We start from the raw sequence: 15,077 nt of genomic DNA, 5'->3' as shown, positions 1-15,077 counted from the left end.
ACAATATGGATTTTGGGCCTTTGTATTTAGGGATTAAATAATTATTGACAAATAACTAATAAGCTGTCAGACTGGTTAAATGTTAAAATCCATCTCTCTCTGTGAGCCCCTCCTTGTGGCTAAACGAGTTTATTACCACCTGCACTTTAATGACCTTCAGAGGCACAAGCATGGGGCCAAATAGATAGATAGGTAGATAGATTGATAAATTGATAGAGTCGAATAACAGGAATTAAAACTGTATTAGGATGAATGAACAAGTTAACATACCTTCAAACAAACTCTAAGTGACGTCATGCGCACTGACCAATAGGAGGCGGGTAGCCGGTGACAGTTGACACTCGACGCTCAGCAGGAACGACTATTAAATCAAAACAGAAGATTTCATAACTTTTCTTAGATTAAATGGATGAAACGGATTAAAACAATAACGTCTGTTGATTAAAAAATGTGCTGAACGACGCTTTACCGTTGCCAATTTTATTTTCCCGTCGACTGTTTACCTTTGAGGCATGGTGAGTTTGAACCCCCTTCCCCTTTTGTAAAATGCTGCCAGTGTTTCCTTTCGTCAGCTGTGTGTTAGTTGACAAACTTTTATCGTATTCAGTACACAGCGCTGTAGGACTTTGCAAAGACGTGCTTTTTGTCCACTGTGGCCCGCAGAGAGACCGGAGGATTAGGTGGTTTAAACGGGCTTTACTTGTGTGCGGTGTCTCATCTGTTGCGGTTAAAATTAGCCTCCTGCAGCGTTAGAGATCCTGTGTCAGTGTGGATCTGTTGAGTCCCTGAGGAAGAAGCCTGTGAGACCACTGTCAGGGCATTAATGTGCTCCACAGATGTATTGAATGTGACCGAAGAATAACCTCTAAAACATTCAGGGAATTTTTATGTATTATATATTGTATATTATATATTCTATTTAATTGCATGGGCAGCAAATACAGTCAACCAACAAATGAATAAACAAGCAAATAGGTAAATAAAAACATAGTAATTAAAACAAAGAATATACACGTTACAGTAATTATGATGTGCAGATATGCTTTAGGATCACAAGCTACTATACTTCATAATCTTAGTCGAGACACCCCACCCAGCCCTCAACCCAGACTGTAGTTTTATTAGCAACATTTTGCTTCAAAAACTCAATGAAATGCCTCCAGATATATTCAGAAACTTCAAGCTTTCCTTGGGGTAATGTATCTTAGCTTTTTGCATGGCAGCACTTGTTGATAGATCCATAATGTACTGATTCATACTTGGTTTGTTCACATTGTTTCATCCTACAGCTGAATGGTTACCAAACTTTTTCTGGCACGTCCCCCCACTTTCAGAAGCTGAAAAAAGATCGGCCATCCTCAACTTAAGATTATTATCAATCATTCAACTTTAATTGGGAAACCAACTGATAAAAAATAGGATTCAGGTTGAATTTTAGTGAAATAAAGGTCAGCATGATAGCATCAGCAAACAGTTAATTCTTCTACAAAAATCATGTCCACTTAGTTTCACTCTATATTTCTCCCCTGGTCCTCCACACCCCACTTGGCGCCATCCCCCCCCCTCGAGTTTGGGAACCATTTCTATAGCTATTGCTCTCTTAGCTTGTATGAGACACTACTCTATTAGTGTACGATCACTCTTGTTTATAATACAACCATGCAGATAAATACCCAGAATGCACAACTTTCTATTGAGATCAAGAACAGAATTATTGAAAACACCTGTTTCACACAAATTGACTTTAAATTTATGTTATGTTTTCTCTGTAACTTGAGTGAACTGACCCTTTAAAACGACAGCAGGTGTGCTTATACGTACAGTAATTGTCCAGTTGCGTGATTAACTGTTGCTGTGTTGCAGGATGCTGAGGGCCCCCAGGCCCTGTGCGACCTCTGCTTGGCTCAGGTGTGCCGCAGCCTGGACGCTCTGTGCAGCAGGCGAGCAGACGGCTCCATGTGCCTCAGCTGGGCCCCGCTCTTCCCGCAGGAAATGGCTGACCAGTTGCTGCGTAAGATGGCAACTAAAGGTAGGACAGCGAATGCTCCAACAACATCAATAACATCATCAACTGAGGGCAACTGCAACTCCCAGGTGATAGAAAAGGAACAGATAAACACACCATGACAAATGTGACTCGCGTTTGACCTTCAGTTAGCTTAAATTCTTCAAGCACACAATTTCCTGTATAAACAAAAGTGAATCAGAATATCATTATCCTCAATTTACCCAGTCATCATCCAGTATGAGTTCCCAGTGCCCTATGCCAGGCTGAAATGGTGGGAAAAGTCTACTCCACAAACATAAATGTGGCTTAACTGATGCTACTTTTCCAACAACCTCCCTCTGTTTGTTTCTCCCTACAAGGGATATTGAATGACACGACTGTTGGGATTTTCCGAAACTGCAAAGAGCTCCGTCTGCGCCGAGCCTCCATCCACAGCTCTCCGGTGTCTGCAGAAGCTTTCCTCCTGGCCCTCTGCCCTCACCGGCTCCAGGAACTAGATGCCTCCTGGGTCTCTGGGGGCCTCACTGGGGCGAACATCGTCTCAGGCCTTGCCTCCAACCCAGAATGCAGGTCAAGCCTGCAGAGGCTGTCCCTCAGTGGTCTGCATCTGGACTGGGGGTCTCTTGGGGAGGATGGAGGGACCGGTGTTGGCTTCAGCTCCCTGCGGGGCTTAAGGAAGCTAAACCTCGCCAACACAGACCTAACAGACACTGTCTTTGAGGACATCTGTTCTCTGCCTCAGCTGGAGAGCCTGGATATCTCATGCACTGCCATCTCAAAGCTCACTGCGCTCCTCAACTGCAAAAACACCCTGAGATCTTTGATCGCCCACCGGCTGCGGCAGTTGGACATGTCTCCTGCCAGGATGCTCTTTGTCCTCGGCCAGCTTCACGCTCTCAGGCATCTAGACTTTTCAGATGACCACATTACCGTGGACGACAGCGACGGGAAAGATGGGGACGAGACAGTACGGCAGCTCCTGGAGGGGAGTCCCCAGGTCCTCCCTGCCCTCATTTCTCTAGATATCTCTGGACGGAAGAGGACTACTGAAGCAGCAGTTAGAGCATTCGTGGAGGCCAGGGGTGGACTGGTCTTCTTGGGCCTGCTAGCCACTGGGGCTAGCTCCTGTGAGGTCCTGTCTTCACACAAAAACCTTAAAGTAAGCTTCTAGTTTACAGATTTGATGTCATTCTGTGGTTCATGACATGTCAGGACAGCAGAGAATGTTCTGGGCAGACACATGAGCTTGACTCTTGCATAAGTTTCTCATTTGTGTCTGACTTGTGGCTCTGTTTGTATATGTACTGAATATGACCACTGCATTTCCTGACTCCCTGACGGTGCTGATCTGCTGTTTGTGTTCAGGTAACTGGAGAGGCTGATGAGAACCAGGTGTGTGAGGCCCTGAGAAGGTACAGAGACCGAGAGTGTTTCATACGAGAGGCCCTCGTCCATCTCTACAATCTGACCACTGACACTAACAAACCACAACCTGACATGCTAAAGGTATGGCACTTGGCGTGTTCGATCTTTAAAGGCTGGGTTCATTTTTGGGTGTTTTCTGTTTTCTGAAGTTTTCATCAGTCTGTTTTGACAAAATTTCTAAAACAACACCAACATGTAAAGGTTTAGAACAGATGATCTAAGATGCTTTTATTCAAGGTAAAACTGAAGGTGAGCACACCTAAAATAATCTTCATTGCATAGGAAAACCTGGCATGCAAAAAATCAAGGGAGATTAAAAGCTGTATGATCATATGATGCAAATAATAGAACAGCAAGAACAGTCTGGTAAGTTCAGAAAATTACATCACTTTACTGTAATGCAACCTTTAAAACCAGAAAAACACCAAACATATGCCATATAACGATAAAATAATGTCCAAAATCTAAGACAGTATGTAGTCTCATATCACTTATATTGATAAAATATCAATATATTGCTAAGCCTTACCAGAACTATGATAATAATAAGAAGAAAACACAATTATACTTTAATAATTGTGTTGTACAGTAAATAAAATACATTTTCTATGATATTTTACTCTAGTGTGCACAATATCTGTACTTATTCTCTGCAGGATGAGAGGCTGTAATTTTATCTCGTTAGCTAGATAGCTAATCCTTTATTTAAACAGGAAGTCTTACTGAGATCAACATTTCCAAAAGAATAATACACACAGTGTCAGAACAGAAAAACACAGAAATTCACAACACACACACAATTTTCCCACATATTCCACAGTAGAAGAAACAATATGAAGTACCATTCATACACTAATAGAGATATAAAAATAAAAGCAATATTTGAATGTAGTGTTCCTCATTCTCTTTGTAAGGAGCACTGTTTTTGCTCAGTTTGAACAGTCTTGTTTACAGCTCAAGTTAAAATGTTCTTCAAACTGACATTATAATCACTGTACTTAGAGGTGATTGGAAAGAGGAGTGTAAGAGGCAGTTTCTAGTGGAGCCTCACAGATAAATAGTACAATGCAACTTCACAGCTGGCTTAGTGAGTAGTTTTAGGAGGTGGGAGGGTTACACACTAATAATATCTGAGAGATACTCCGTCCCATCACTGTCCCCTACTGATGGAGTATCAGTGAAGCACCTGATGGTTAAAAAAGACACCCAAATAGCAGTTGCGGTAATATTGAGAGCTTAAAGTCCTGACACCGGTCAGTTTCTTATTCTGTGGTGATTATGACATAAACTTGTTATTTCCTGCAGCTGGTCCTGAGCGGAATGCAGAGCCACCCCACCTCTGTGCACGTCCACCTGGTGGCCACAGCGTGCGTGTTCAACCTGACCACTCAGGACCTGGCAGAGGCCATGCCCGTCAGCCTCATCAGCTCCACTGTCACCCAGCTGCTGCACGCCATGAAGACCTTCACCAACCACCACCAGGTCACAGGATATGCTCAGTGTCTCACATTACACATCCATATTCGATATCATGTACAGAGCCTCAGCCAAAACACAGCATGTAATGGAGGCTTATGTGTTGTCTGAAAATTAAATATATTTTGTTATACTGCTGGGCTCTAATCATGTAGTTAAACAACAACAAAATGTGTCATTCATCAAATTCTGACCTCATATGTGGTTCATTTCAGACAGCATTTGTACTTACTTTATAAAACCCCATTCACACACATAGACCCACAGATTTTTTTACAGCCATATGGTTCTTCAATTCACAAGTTGTTTTCATCTCTGCAGGTGCAAAAGAACTGCCTGCTGGCGCTCTGCAGTGACTACATCCTTCAGGATGTCCCTTTTGACAAGTTAGTTTACTTTCCTGCAGTTATAATATGACGTATGAGCCCTGGGCTGTGCAGTAGCCAAGATCATCAGTGTACTCATGTTTTTCCAGCAAATTGTGATCCAGCTAAAATATATTTTCTCTTGAAATGTAAGTGCCAAAAGAAATAGCTCCTCCAGATGTAGAAATGCAGACCTGAACTCAGAGTTTCCCATGGCTTGTCTGTACATCACTGCTATATTGTTGTAATGTTGTGTTCCTGATCATGGTTCAGGTATTTAGCAGCCACGCTGGTGATTAACTGGCTGAGCAGCCATGAGGATCCTACCCTTCAGAGGATGGCAGTGGCTGTCATCTCCATTCTGGTGGCCAAGGTCAAGATGCCGCTCGCTTACTGTGCATTAGTGCGCTGCAGGAAAACAGTGTGGCACCTGTTAGTCCCGCCTGTTTACAGCCCTGTGCTTCAGTCACCTCCTGCACCCCTGTGACACTAGTTTCCAGCTTTATGCTTTCATTTAGTCCAGTTAAGTGGGGCAAATTTCCCTGTGTGATAAAAGCACTGTTTGTTCTAGTCTGACATTTAGGAAAATGGTGATAATTCAAAGACGCACTCATCTGTTTGTTTTATTTGCAGCTGTCCACCGAGGAGACTGCTCGGCTCGGCAACAACGTCTTTATTATGAAGGTACATTTACAATTTTAGGGCAGGGGTTTTGAAAGTCTGAGACTGTGGGCCTCCCTTCAGACAAAGCTTGGAAAGAGGCGCCTGCCCTTATTTTATATGCTTAGTTTCACTTAATTCCTAAATGTCTATGGGATCATGATTATGTTATTTGATCCAATAGACACTCAAGAATTGAGCCAAGATAGCCAAAAACTTTTGTTTGACACTTCAGACCATACCAAATACATAAAAAGCTCTTTCCTAAGGCATTTATTAGTATCTGATTCTGAGAAAGTGAGACAAATTGCAAAATTCTCTTTACTGTATTTCTGAACTATCTCTGTAACCAAATCACACATATTTAGACTAGTTTATGTGATCAGAAGTCCATTTCAGCCAGTAAAAGAAAACAAAACATTCCCATGGTACATCATAATTGTGATATAACTCTCTAACTCTGAATTAAAACGTCAAGTTAAGAGTTAAAAAGTTAGAATCATGAGTTAAGTTATAAGTTAGATCTACTAGATAAAAAGTCATAACTATGAGATAAAAAGTTATAACTCTGAATTAAAAAGTCATAAAGTTATGAGTTAAAAAGTTAGAATTATGAGTTAAAAAGTTAGACCTACTAGATAAAAAGTCATGAGATAAAAAGTTGACTTTGACTTCTTTAGCTCATAACTCTGACTTTATATCTCATAATTATAGCTTACCATGGGGATATTTTGTCCTTTTGCTGGCGGGCACTGTGTTTCCATTGGTCTCCTTTTGATAACTAATGCAATATGTTTTCATTTCCATTCACTGAGCCTCCCTGACACTGTTTGTAGCCCCCCGGGGAGGCCTGTCTCCCGCTTTGAAAACCTCTGATTTAGAGTATTTAGTTTCCAACTTACACAACGTCCCTGGCTTAACACTAGATATGCGTGAGTGTATTTCTAGTTCTCTCTGTCTTTCTCACCTTCTATATTTTCCATTACGTACTCACTGTATGCACTCATTCACTCACTGTCACTGTCACCTCATTTGCTCCACACACACGTCCTTCTCAGTTTACTGTTACTCCATTATTCAATCACTTCTCCATTTCCCTCATTGTGTATGTAATCAAGCTTCTCTCTACGCTTCACTTATTTTAGCTTATTGTATTTCTGCTGCCACTTATTAATATGTAAACAATTTAACCAACAGTTGAATTCAATACCGTCAAAGGATGTTTACTGTATATCTACAAATATACACTCAACAAAAATATAAATGCAACACTTTTGGTTTTGCTCCCATTTTTCATGAGTTGCAGTAAAACAACTTTTTCTGTGCACACAAAAGATTTATTTCTCTCAGATTTTGGATGACAAGAATATTTTGGATACATTGTTCATAGGGAAATCACGATTCTCCAAATCCACAATTCAATTTGACTTCTGATTTTGTGGTCACTATTCCATTCAATTTTTGTAATTTAACCTTTCTTTTGTACCGATGCCTATGCCATTGTTAACTGTTATTAATGTTTTCAAATTCTTCTTTAAAAAGATGGTAGGTATCAAATGTGACATAATCTCTTTGTCATCTTTGAAGTGTTTTTTCTTTGGACATGTGCCTGATGCTGCAAGTAGGCAGGGGTGGAGAGAAAAAAAAGAGCTGGAGAATCGAGATGGTGTCTTTGATTTTGATGAAGTTGTGGCACCCCTAGTTGTTAATCTAATCTGGATTTTGCTAATGAACTTGTATATCGCTGATGATTTGCCACGAACACAAAGTTTCATGTACAGTTCTTCCTGAGTTTTTTGATGAGTCAAAGCAGAGCTATCGCTGCAGCTGCTCTTGCCACCTGTCAGCAACTTGCTGCTCTACTGGGCATTGTTCTTCTTCCGTTGGCATTTAACATGCTGGCCCCATCAGGTCCATAAGAATTGCATCACTGGTACCTACAATACTGTAGAAATACAAGTAACGTTATGTTTTCAGAATTTTGGCTTTGAGTTTGTACAGAGGCATCGGTTCCTGTGACATTCTTCTTTATGGCACAGGACTAATCACAGTCAAAGGCCACTCTAAAATGGCCAGTTTGAGCTTGAAAAAGACATTTATTAGGCACTGAACTATGGCTGTTTCACATGGGGCTACAGGTACCTTTTTTTTCCCCAGAAGGATAAAGTCGTGAACTGTCTATTCTTCCTCTGACTCGCTTACCTTGATATTTTTATCCTAATCCTAACCAATCGTTCATCATGCCTAAACCTAACCAACTCAGCCAAAGAAGGCAAGGAGTACTACCCAATCAGAAGCAGAATAGGGCGGGTCATGACTTTGCTTTCCTAGGAAAAACAGTGGTATCTGTGGCACTATGTAAAATAGCCATATTTCAGTACACTGGCCGTATTGTGACCAGTCAAAGGCACACCTGTGCAATAATCCAGCATCTCTATATGCCACACCTGTCAGGTGGTTGTATTCTCTTGGCAAAAAACGTGCTCACTAACACAGAGTTTAACAAGGCTGTGAACAAAATTTGAGAGAAATAAAGATTTTCTGTGTGCAGAAAGAGCTATACATTTTTTTTTAACCTCAAATCATGAAAAATGTGAGGGAAAAAAGTGTGCTGATAATTTTGTTGAGTATATTTACAAACATGGATATATTGATTATTGGCTGTCTTAATACCGTCTCCATGTCCCTCTCTATCATTCCCCTCCATCTGTCTGTCTGTCTCTCTTGCAGCAGCTGCTGGGTATTGTGCAGCAGAAAGCTATGGTGGGAGTGGTGGACTCCACTCTGAAGTTTGCCCTGAGTGCTCTGTGGAACCTGACAGATGAGATGCCCACTGCCGCTCGCAATTTCATCGAGTGCCAGGGCCTGGAGCTGTACGAGGAGGTTCTGGAGGTACAAACATACAGTGATCGACACGTTAATACAGAAACATATCCAAGGTCACACACGCAAATATTTTTCCTCTTATGCTGTCCCCCCCTTTCTTGTGTTTCAGTTCTACTACACTGAACCTTCCATTCAGCAGAAACTTCTTGGCCTCCTGGTGGGTTCAGCGTGTTTGTGTATACGTGTTGTTATTAGTTCAGAATGTGTTTTTTGATTAAGTGCCATGTATGCCACAGTACTGTATGTTTACAACTTGTTTAAACTAAAAAGTAATTGCAGTGTTTACAGCTGATGCTCATTTTTCTTTTTGCAATCATTCCCACGAGTTTAGTGCTGTGACATCAAACAGCATCTGAATTTGGGAGTTATGACAAATTGTCTCAGATTTCCCTCAAATATTTAGAAGTATTTGACCAGTAGGAATAAAATTAAATCCATATGTAGGCAAACTGACATAAAACTGTTCACCTATCCCCTCTGGCCCTTACACCTTTTTGCCAACATTATTATTACTGTCATCACTGCTATCAGCAGAATCAGGAAATGATTGCCAAATAGATTTTCACATACAGAGAACTAAACATCATTATTAAAATGAATAAACCAACACCAGTTTGATTGATATCTCATGAGTGCACAATAAAAAACATGATTTATGATTTATGCAGTCACATTTGCACCACATAGCTGTAGCTTGACTTAACTGTACTCGCCTTTGGTGCTGCTACTTCATTTTTGCTCTGCAGATAGTATAGTGACATAGTCGCTACTCCAGCAGTTGGAAAACAACAAACAGACACATGGGTCCTTTGGTCTTGAGATGCTGCAGAATTTATTCACTGAAAAAACTGTAACCTAAACTGTACATTTACTGCCAGCCTGACAACTTCATTGCTCACCTTTACCTCTGCTCATCTTGCATTCATCCTCAGTACATGGGGCATTTTTAAGTAAATAATATTTTTAAAAAGCAAGTAGAGTCGAATCGAGCTGTACAATACCATGCGGTGGAAATGCAGCTTACAAGTCATGATTTGGGAAAAGAAATAAAAACAGGGACATCCACTATTCAGTTTGCCTTTTGATTTTGAGATCACTGATTTTTTTTCAGTTTAATATTGAAATTGTGACAGCCCTAATAAATAGAAAATAGAACACTGACACTAACATATGAAAAATGTATGTATTATAAAAACATTCGACACAATATGTACAATATTTAAGTGAAAGAGTTGTTCAGTTTTACACAGAGTCATGTGTGAATCTGCTCTGCAGAACAACATAGCAGAGGTGGAGGTGCTGCAGGCAGACTTGCAGGAGGAGGACCTTATGGAGCACATCCTCAGCCTGCTGCAGGACTCTCAGGTGGAGGTGGGGGTCCGGTACTTTGCAGGGGGGATTCTGGCACAGCTCGCCTCCAGACCAGACGCCTGGACCCTGGGCGACGAGCTCCTCAGCACCGTACTGAAGCAGCTGGTACGTGTGTGTGTGTGTGTGTGTGTGTGTGTGTGTGTATGTGTGTGTGTGTGTGTGTGTGTGTGTGTGTGTGTGTGTGTGTGTGTGTGTGTGTATGTGTGTGTGAGGGAGAGCGAGGCCAAAGTTTTGTATGCTGGTTTGCATTTAACAGACAGTCAAATTCACCTTTGGCTCTTTTCAAAGTGTCTCTCTGTCTTTGCAGCATGCTTCCATAATAACATGGACCCATCTGGAGAGAGAAATGGTCTCCTACAGGTGAGAGAAAAACACACACTGAACAAAACTGAGAAAAGGCTTTGTAAAAGTAGTCATTTTTAATGCACTTACTCATCTTGTCTGCTTGATTCAACATCAAATGTAAGCCTCATGTTGCATAACACCAAATTGTTTCCCATCAATAACACATCCTACATTCTCTCTTAACACTCTTACATAACATTTTGCCCAGTTGTTGCTGATTTAATGTATACAGTGTCAGCACGGTTTAAAACACTGTGTACATTTAACACAATAGACCTTTTCCATAGCAGGCATTTTGACATGAAGTAGTAGGTTAAACACAAGTATTATCAATGATATTAATCAACGTTCTTTTACATTCAGGTCAAACAGAGTCAGAGTGCTGCTATTGTACATGGACCTTAAATGATATCATTGGTAACACTTGTGTTAGAGTTGACCGAAGTGGTGTACAATCAACTATAGGAAAAAACATAAAAACAACACAATAAAATAACACAATAAAAATATAATACAAAACCACTTCCAGAGAACCAACCAACCCCCTATTAATCAAACTAAAAGTACTAAAATTAAAAGGGTCAAATCATGTATAAAGTAAAAAAAATTGCTTTTCAACACAATTTGAGAGGAATCTGTATATTTGAGAAGGAAATCAGTGAGGACAAACATCACAAAATCTTTATATTACAATCAAAGGAGTTTCTACATGGAAAAACAACAAATGATGAAATGGGGGAAAAAAGCAGTAAATAAGTTAAAACAAATCTTTAAAAAAACAACATGCTGAATGTTTATAGAATGGATGATTGGAAAGATGTGGTGGGATGTGTGGGTCGATTTCACTTTGTGCTGTTCTGTTTGTTTCTGCTTGTTTGATCTGTCTGTGTTGTGAATGAGTACTTTTGTTTAATGTGATGCAGTTGTGTAAAACTGGTGAAAACTGGAGCAAGTAGCTGAAAGATTCATGCGTATCACTAAGTGTATTGATGAAATATAAAAACTGAGGTAGGACTTGATGGTGAAGTATTCACCTCCTCACACCTTTTCAGACATAAATTATTTACTGTGAATATGCTGAGTGTTCGCTTCATATAACATATGTGTTTATTTTGTCTCTTTTTTTCTCTTGTGCATATTCTTTTGTTTTTTCAACATGTTTGAAATAAAATCTAATCTTAATCTAATAGTTTAATTTATTTGGGTATCCACTGATGTGCCATACAGAGATTTGTCACAAGAATACTACCATAAGTGCTAGACAAAGCATTAAGACATTCACAAAAAAGTATTTTGACAATAATTTTCTGCAAGCGAGACCTCAGTTTACATTCCCTGAATAGAGCAGTTGCCAAAATAAATTGACTGTCTGGGAATTCAAACACAAAAAAACAATTTCTCAGTTACTCAACTTTCTTAAAGTCTCAGTTAGAGAGTCACAATATCAGATTTTCAGGATATCATTTCAATATGTGGCCAGAAGAATTAATGATAAATGTGTTATTGTGATCTACAGAAAAGATTTGAAACAATAGTAAAAATGCTATCAGCCAAATTAAATTTATTTATCGTGTGTTTTGTCTCTTTTTTGACAAATGAGTCTATAACTGTACAAAAGCTGAAAAAAAGAGCAGTTACTTTTAACAGATAGTTAAAAGTAGGGCTTTCAGTATGTTTACAAGGCGAATGATTAATTACATAATATTACTGTATGTGTCTTATTAAATGCACAATATGTAGATTTCACCTAGACGTCTCTCTCACATTAAAACAATAATAAATGATGTAGTTTGACGTTGTGAAGCAGCGTGAGATTATGCAAGATGTTATCTTCACTTTTAAACAACCACCTTAGCTCATTAAAATTGTACACACTTAGGTTAGTTTTAGGTTTTATTAAGGTTAATTTTACATTCTTTAGGCTACTTTTAGATTCTTTAGCACCTAGTTAAGTAACATCAGCCAAGTTTTCTCTGGCACTTCTGCTGCTCTCAAATATTTTATTTAGTGTGCTGTATTTTATTTTAGTACTGTATATTTTTTATCTTTATGATTATTATTGTTCTGTCTTTTATTACTTAATTGGCTTGATATTTTTGTTATTTACTCACTGTTATTTGAGCATCCCGGCCAAGTTTTTCAGACAGTGGTACTTTGTGTAACTGCTGTGACAACACACATCTTGAATCTTGAATCATGAAAATCTACCTGACACGACAGAAGTCATTTTCATGGACAAGATAATAATATTAAAGTTTTATTTTATGTTATGTTTTGTCACGTTTGCCGTCTTCCTTTCTCACTCTCTCATGTATTCAACATATCCCATGTTTTCCTGAAAGTTATAGCAACTAGGTAGCATGAAACTCACCATCACCTTGAAAAAATGACATATTTCTCTGAGTTTGACCAATGCTGGAAACAAATACACAACACAGCTAAATATATAACATAACATCTCATGTTTTTAGATATTTTAATGTGGAAATATCGCATGTTACAGCTTGAACATAATACCAATATTTCATTTTTTGTCAATCGTGGTATATTGTGACACTCCTAATCAGTGTAGTGTCTCCTTGTGTCCACATTTCAGGTCGTTCCATCCATTTTGCCCTCTGCTTCAGACTTGTCAGCCCTCAGGAGTGCAGCTGTGGGCGGTCTGGGCCATACATCTGGTCTGCAGTCAAAACAGTAAGACACACAAACAGACTACTGTGGGGAGCACATGGAGGGATTTATAGAGGTCAGCGTAGAGCATCAAAGATTATTAGTCTAATAATCAATCAGTCAACTGAGACAGAAAGATAAAGTATTTTGATCATTGATTAATTGTTAAAGAACTAGTGTGTAGGATTTAGTGGCATCTAGCAGTGAAATTGTAGATTGTGACCTATGAATACCGCCTGCCTCCCCTTCCTCCTCCAAGCATGTACAACAAAATATGGTGACCACAAAAAATGTTAAAGGACGTATCTAATGGCAGTGTCTCGTTTGTCCATTCAAGGCTACTGTAGAAATATGGTGGTGCAACACAGAAGAGGGCCAAAGCTCTCTGATGATAGGAACAGCTCATTCTAGGGTAACGAAAACACAACAGCTCTTATTTTCAGGTCATTGTACACAAATGAAAACAAATATCCTGCCATCTTCTGCCAATAAATCCCTATAAATCTGGAACTGAACCTTTAATACAGAAAGGAATGACATCAAAATCATGATAATAAGATCCAGACTGTAAAAAAAAACAAGAATAATTCTTTAATAATTGCATTTTATATTAAATTAAATATGATTTTTCAGGATGTTTTACTCTAGTGTCTAGTGTCTGGCACAATTTACTCGTCCTCTACAGGGTGAGATTATGTAGTTAGCTAGTTAATCCTTTATCTAAACAGGAAATTTCAGTGAGATCAAAGATCTGAGAAGACACAGTACAGAAAAACACAGGGGAATTCACAACACTTATTATTATTTCTGCCAATAAATCCCCATAAATCTTACACACCAGACCTTTAAAGTAATTTTTCATGCCAAAATGCATGGACATTTGTGCACATGACATGTTATAGACCAAAGGATTAATTAATATGGAAAATAATCTGAAAATAAATTGAGAATAAAAATAAATGTTAGTTGTCACCCTATAGTATATAGTGATGACACAAATATTGCACTATAAGCAATGTTAAATAGTTTCATAGACTTTTCTCGTGTGTTGATATTCAAGTGGTGGTGGTGTGGTCGATCCCTGTAAGCTTCCATTCCTCTCTCATGTTCTTATCACTTCCTCTCTCTCTGTCATCTAGCCTCACATTACAGCAGCATGCTGGAGAGGGAGGGCGTGACTGAACTTCTGAAGGCTTTGGCTGCACATCCCGACACTCACAGCGACATTAAAGGACTATCTGACAACATCCTGCGTATGGTAGAGCAACACCAGAGTCACTCGGAGACTTTCAGCAGCCAGACGGGGCCTCAGAAGTCTTGACAACAGAGCAGAGGAATGGATTTTATTTGATTTATTGTCTTTGAGCTGTGCCTAAAATGTGCTAGTTGTCAGTGTGCAGATACAGTGTTGAAGTATAGACAGTATGTCAGTACTCAGGATTAAAGTTTAATGGAATAAATTATGTCATGTATATTTTATATAGAGAGAATGATCACTGGTTGTGTAAAGTTATGTCGGTCGTAATGTACTTTTAAACTGTTGATTTAATTTGAAATCCTTCTGAAGGTTAAAAAAAAAATTGTTTACAGATTTCAGCAAATGTCCTCATTAATATTTGCACCACGTTGTGTTTGAAGTGTTGTATAAGTTACTTATCCATGGTCAATGTATAACTATAACTATAATGTCATACTAACCTTTATTTATATAACACCTTTCATACAAACTGTGCAGCTTAAAGTGTTTAACATTTTATATATAAAAAAAGGAATAAAGACAGGAAATATAATAATTAAAAATCAGGCAAACAAATTAGATTTTTTTTAAACTGTTCACAGAGTCAGCAATAAAACTAAATTTAGGCACTTCA

General features: G+C 39.0%; 1 protein-coding gene across 2 annotated transcripts; it reads left to right on the top strand.

Moving 5' to 3' along the window:
• The first annotated feature begins 304 nt into the window (after positions 1 to 304).
• Positions 305 to 14,646, top strand: LOC146318123 (protein zyg-11 homolog). Of its 2 annotated transcripts, none has more exons than XM_084732665.1 (14): positions 305 to 515; positions 1,864 to 2,029; positions 2,368 to 3,167; positions 3,374 to 3,514; positions 4,739 to 4,915; positions 5,231 to 5,295; positions 5,548 to 5,647; positions 5,908 to 5,958; positions 8,668 to 8,826; positions 8,930 to 8,977; positions 10,096 to 10,296; positions 10,499 to 10,551; positions 13,133 to 13,230; positions 14,346 to 14,646. In XM_084732665.1, the coding sequence occupies exons 1-14, from the start codon at positions 513 to 515 to the stop codon at positions 14,525 to 14,527; spliced, it is 2,244 nt and encodes a 747-aa protein (XP_084588791.1). In that variant the 5' UTR covers positions 305 to 512; the 3' UTR covers positions 14,528 to 14,646. The 2 variants fall into 2 exon arrangements, with proteins under 2 accessions (XP_084588791.1, XP_084588790.1); XM_084732664.1 differs by having other exon boundaries at positions 306 to 515; positions 8,665 to 8,826.
• The last annotated feature ends 431 nt before the right edge of the window (positions 14,647 to 15,077 follow it).

This window comes from Lutjanus erythropterus, chromosome 12, assembly GCF_056507025.1.
Source record: "Lutjanus erythropterus isolate fLutEry1 chromosome 12, fLutEry1.hap2, whole genome shotgun sequence".
In the NCBI taxonomy this organism is placed as follows: domain Eukaryota; kingdom Metazoa; phylum Chordata; class Actinopteri; order Lutjaniformes; family Lutjanidae; genus Lutjanus; species Lutjanus erythropterus.
Note: the sequence above shows the minus strand (reverse complement) of the source record. Positions and strands in the feature narration are given on the sequence as shown.

What these genes read in the sequence shown, in the direction of transcription:
- LOC146318123 (XM_084732664.1), top strand. An exon ending in CACAACCTGACATGCTAAAG is followed by an intron (nt 3,515 to 4,738) that starts GTATGGCACTTG and finishes TATTTCCTGCAG; the next exon opens with CTGGTCCTGAGCGGAATGCA. An exon ending in AGAAACTTCTTGGCCTCCTG is followed by an intron (nt 8,978 to 10,095) that starts GTGGGTTCAGCG and finishes TCTGCTCTGCAG; the next exon opens with AACAACATAGCAGAGGTGGA.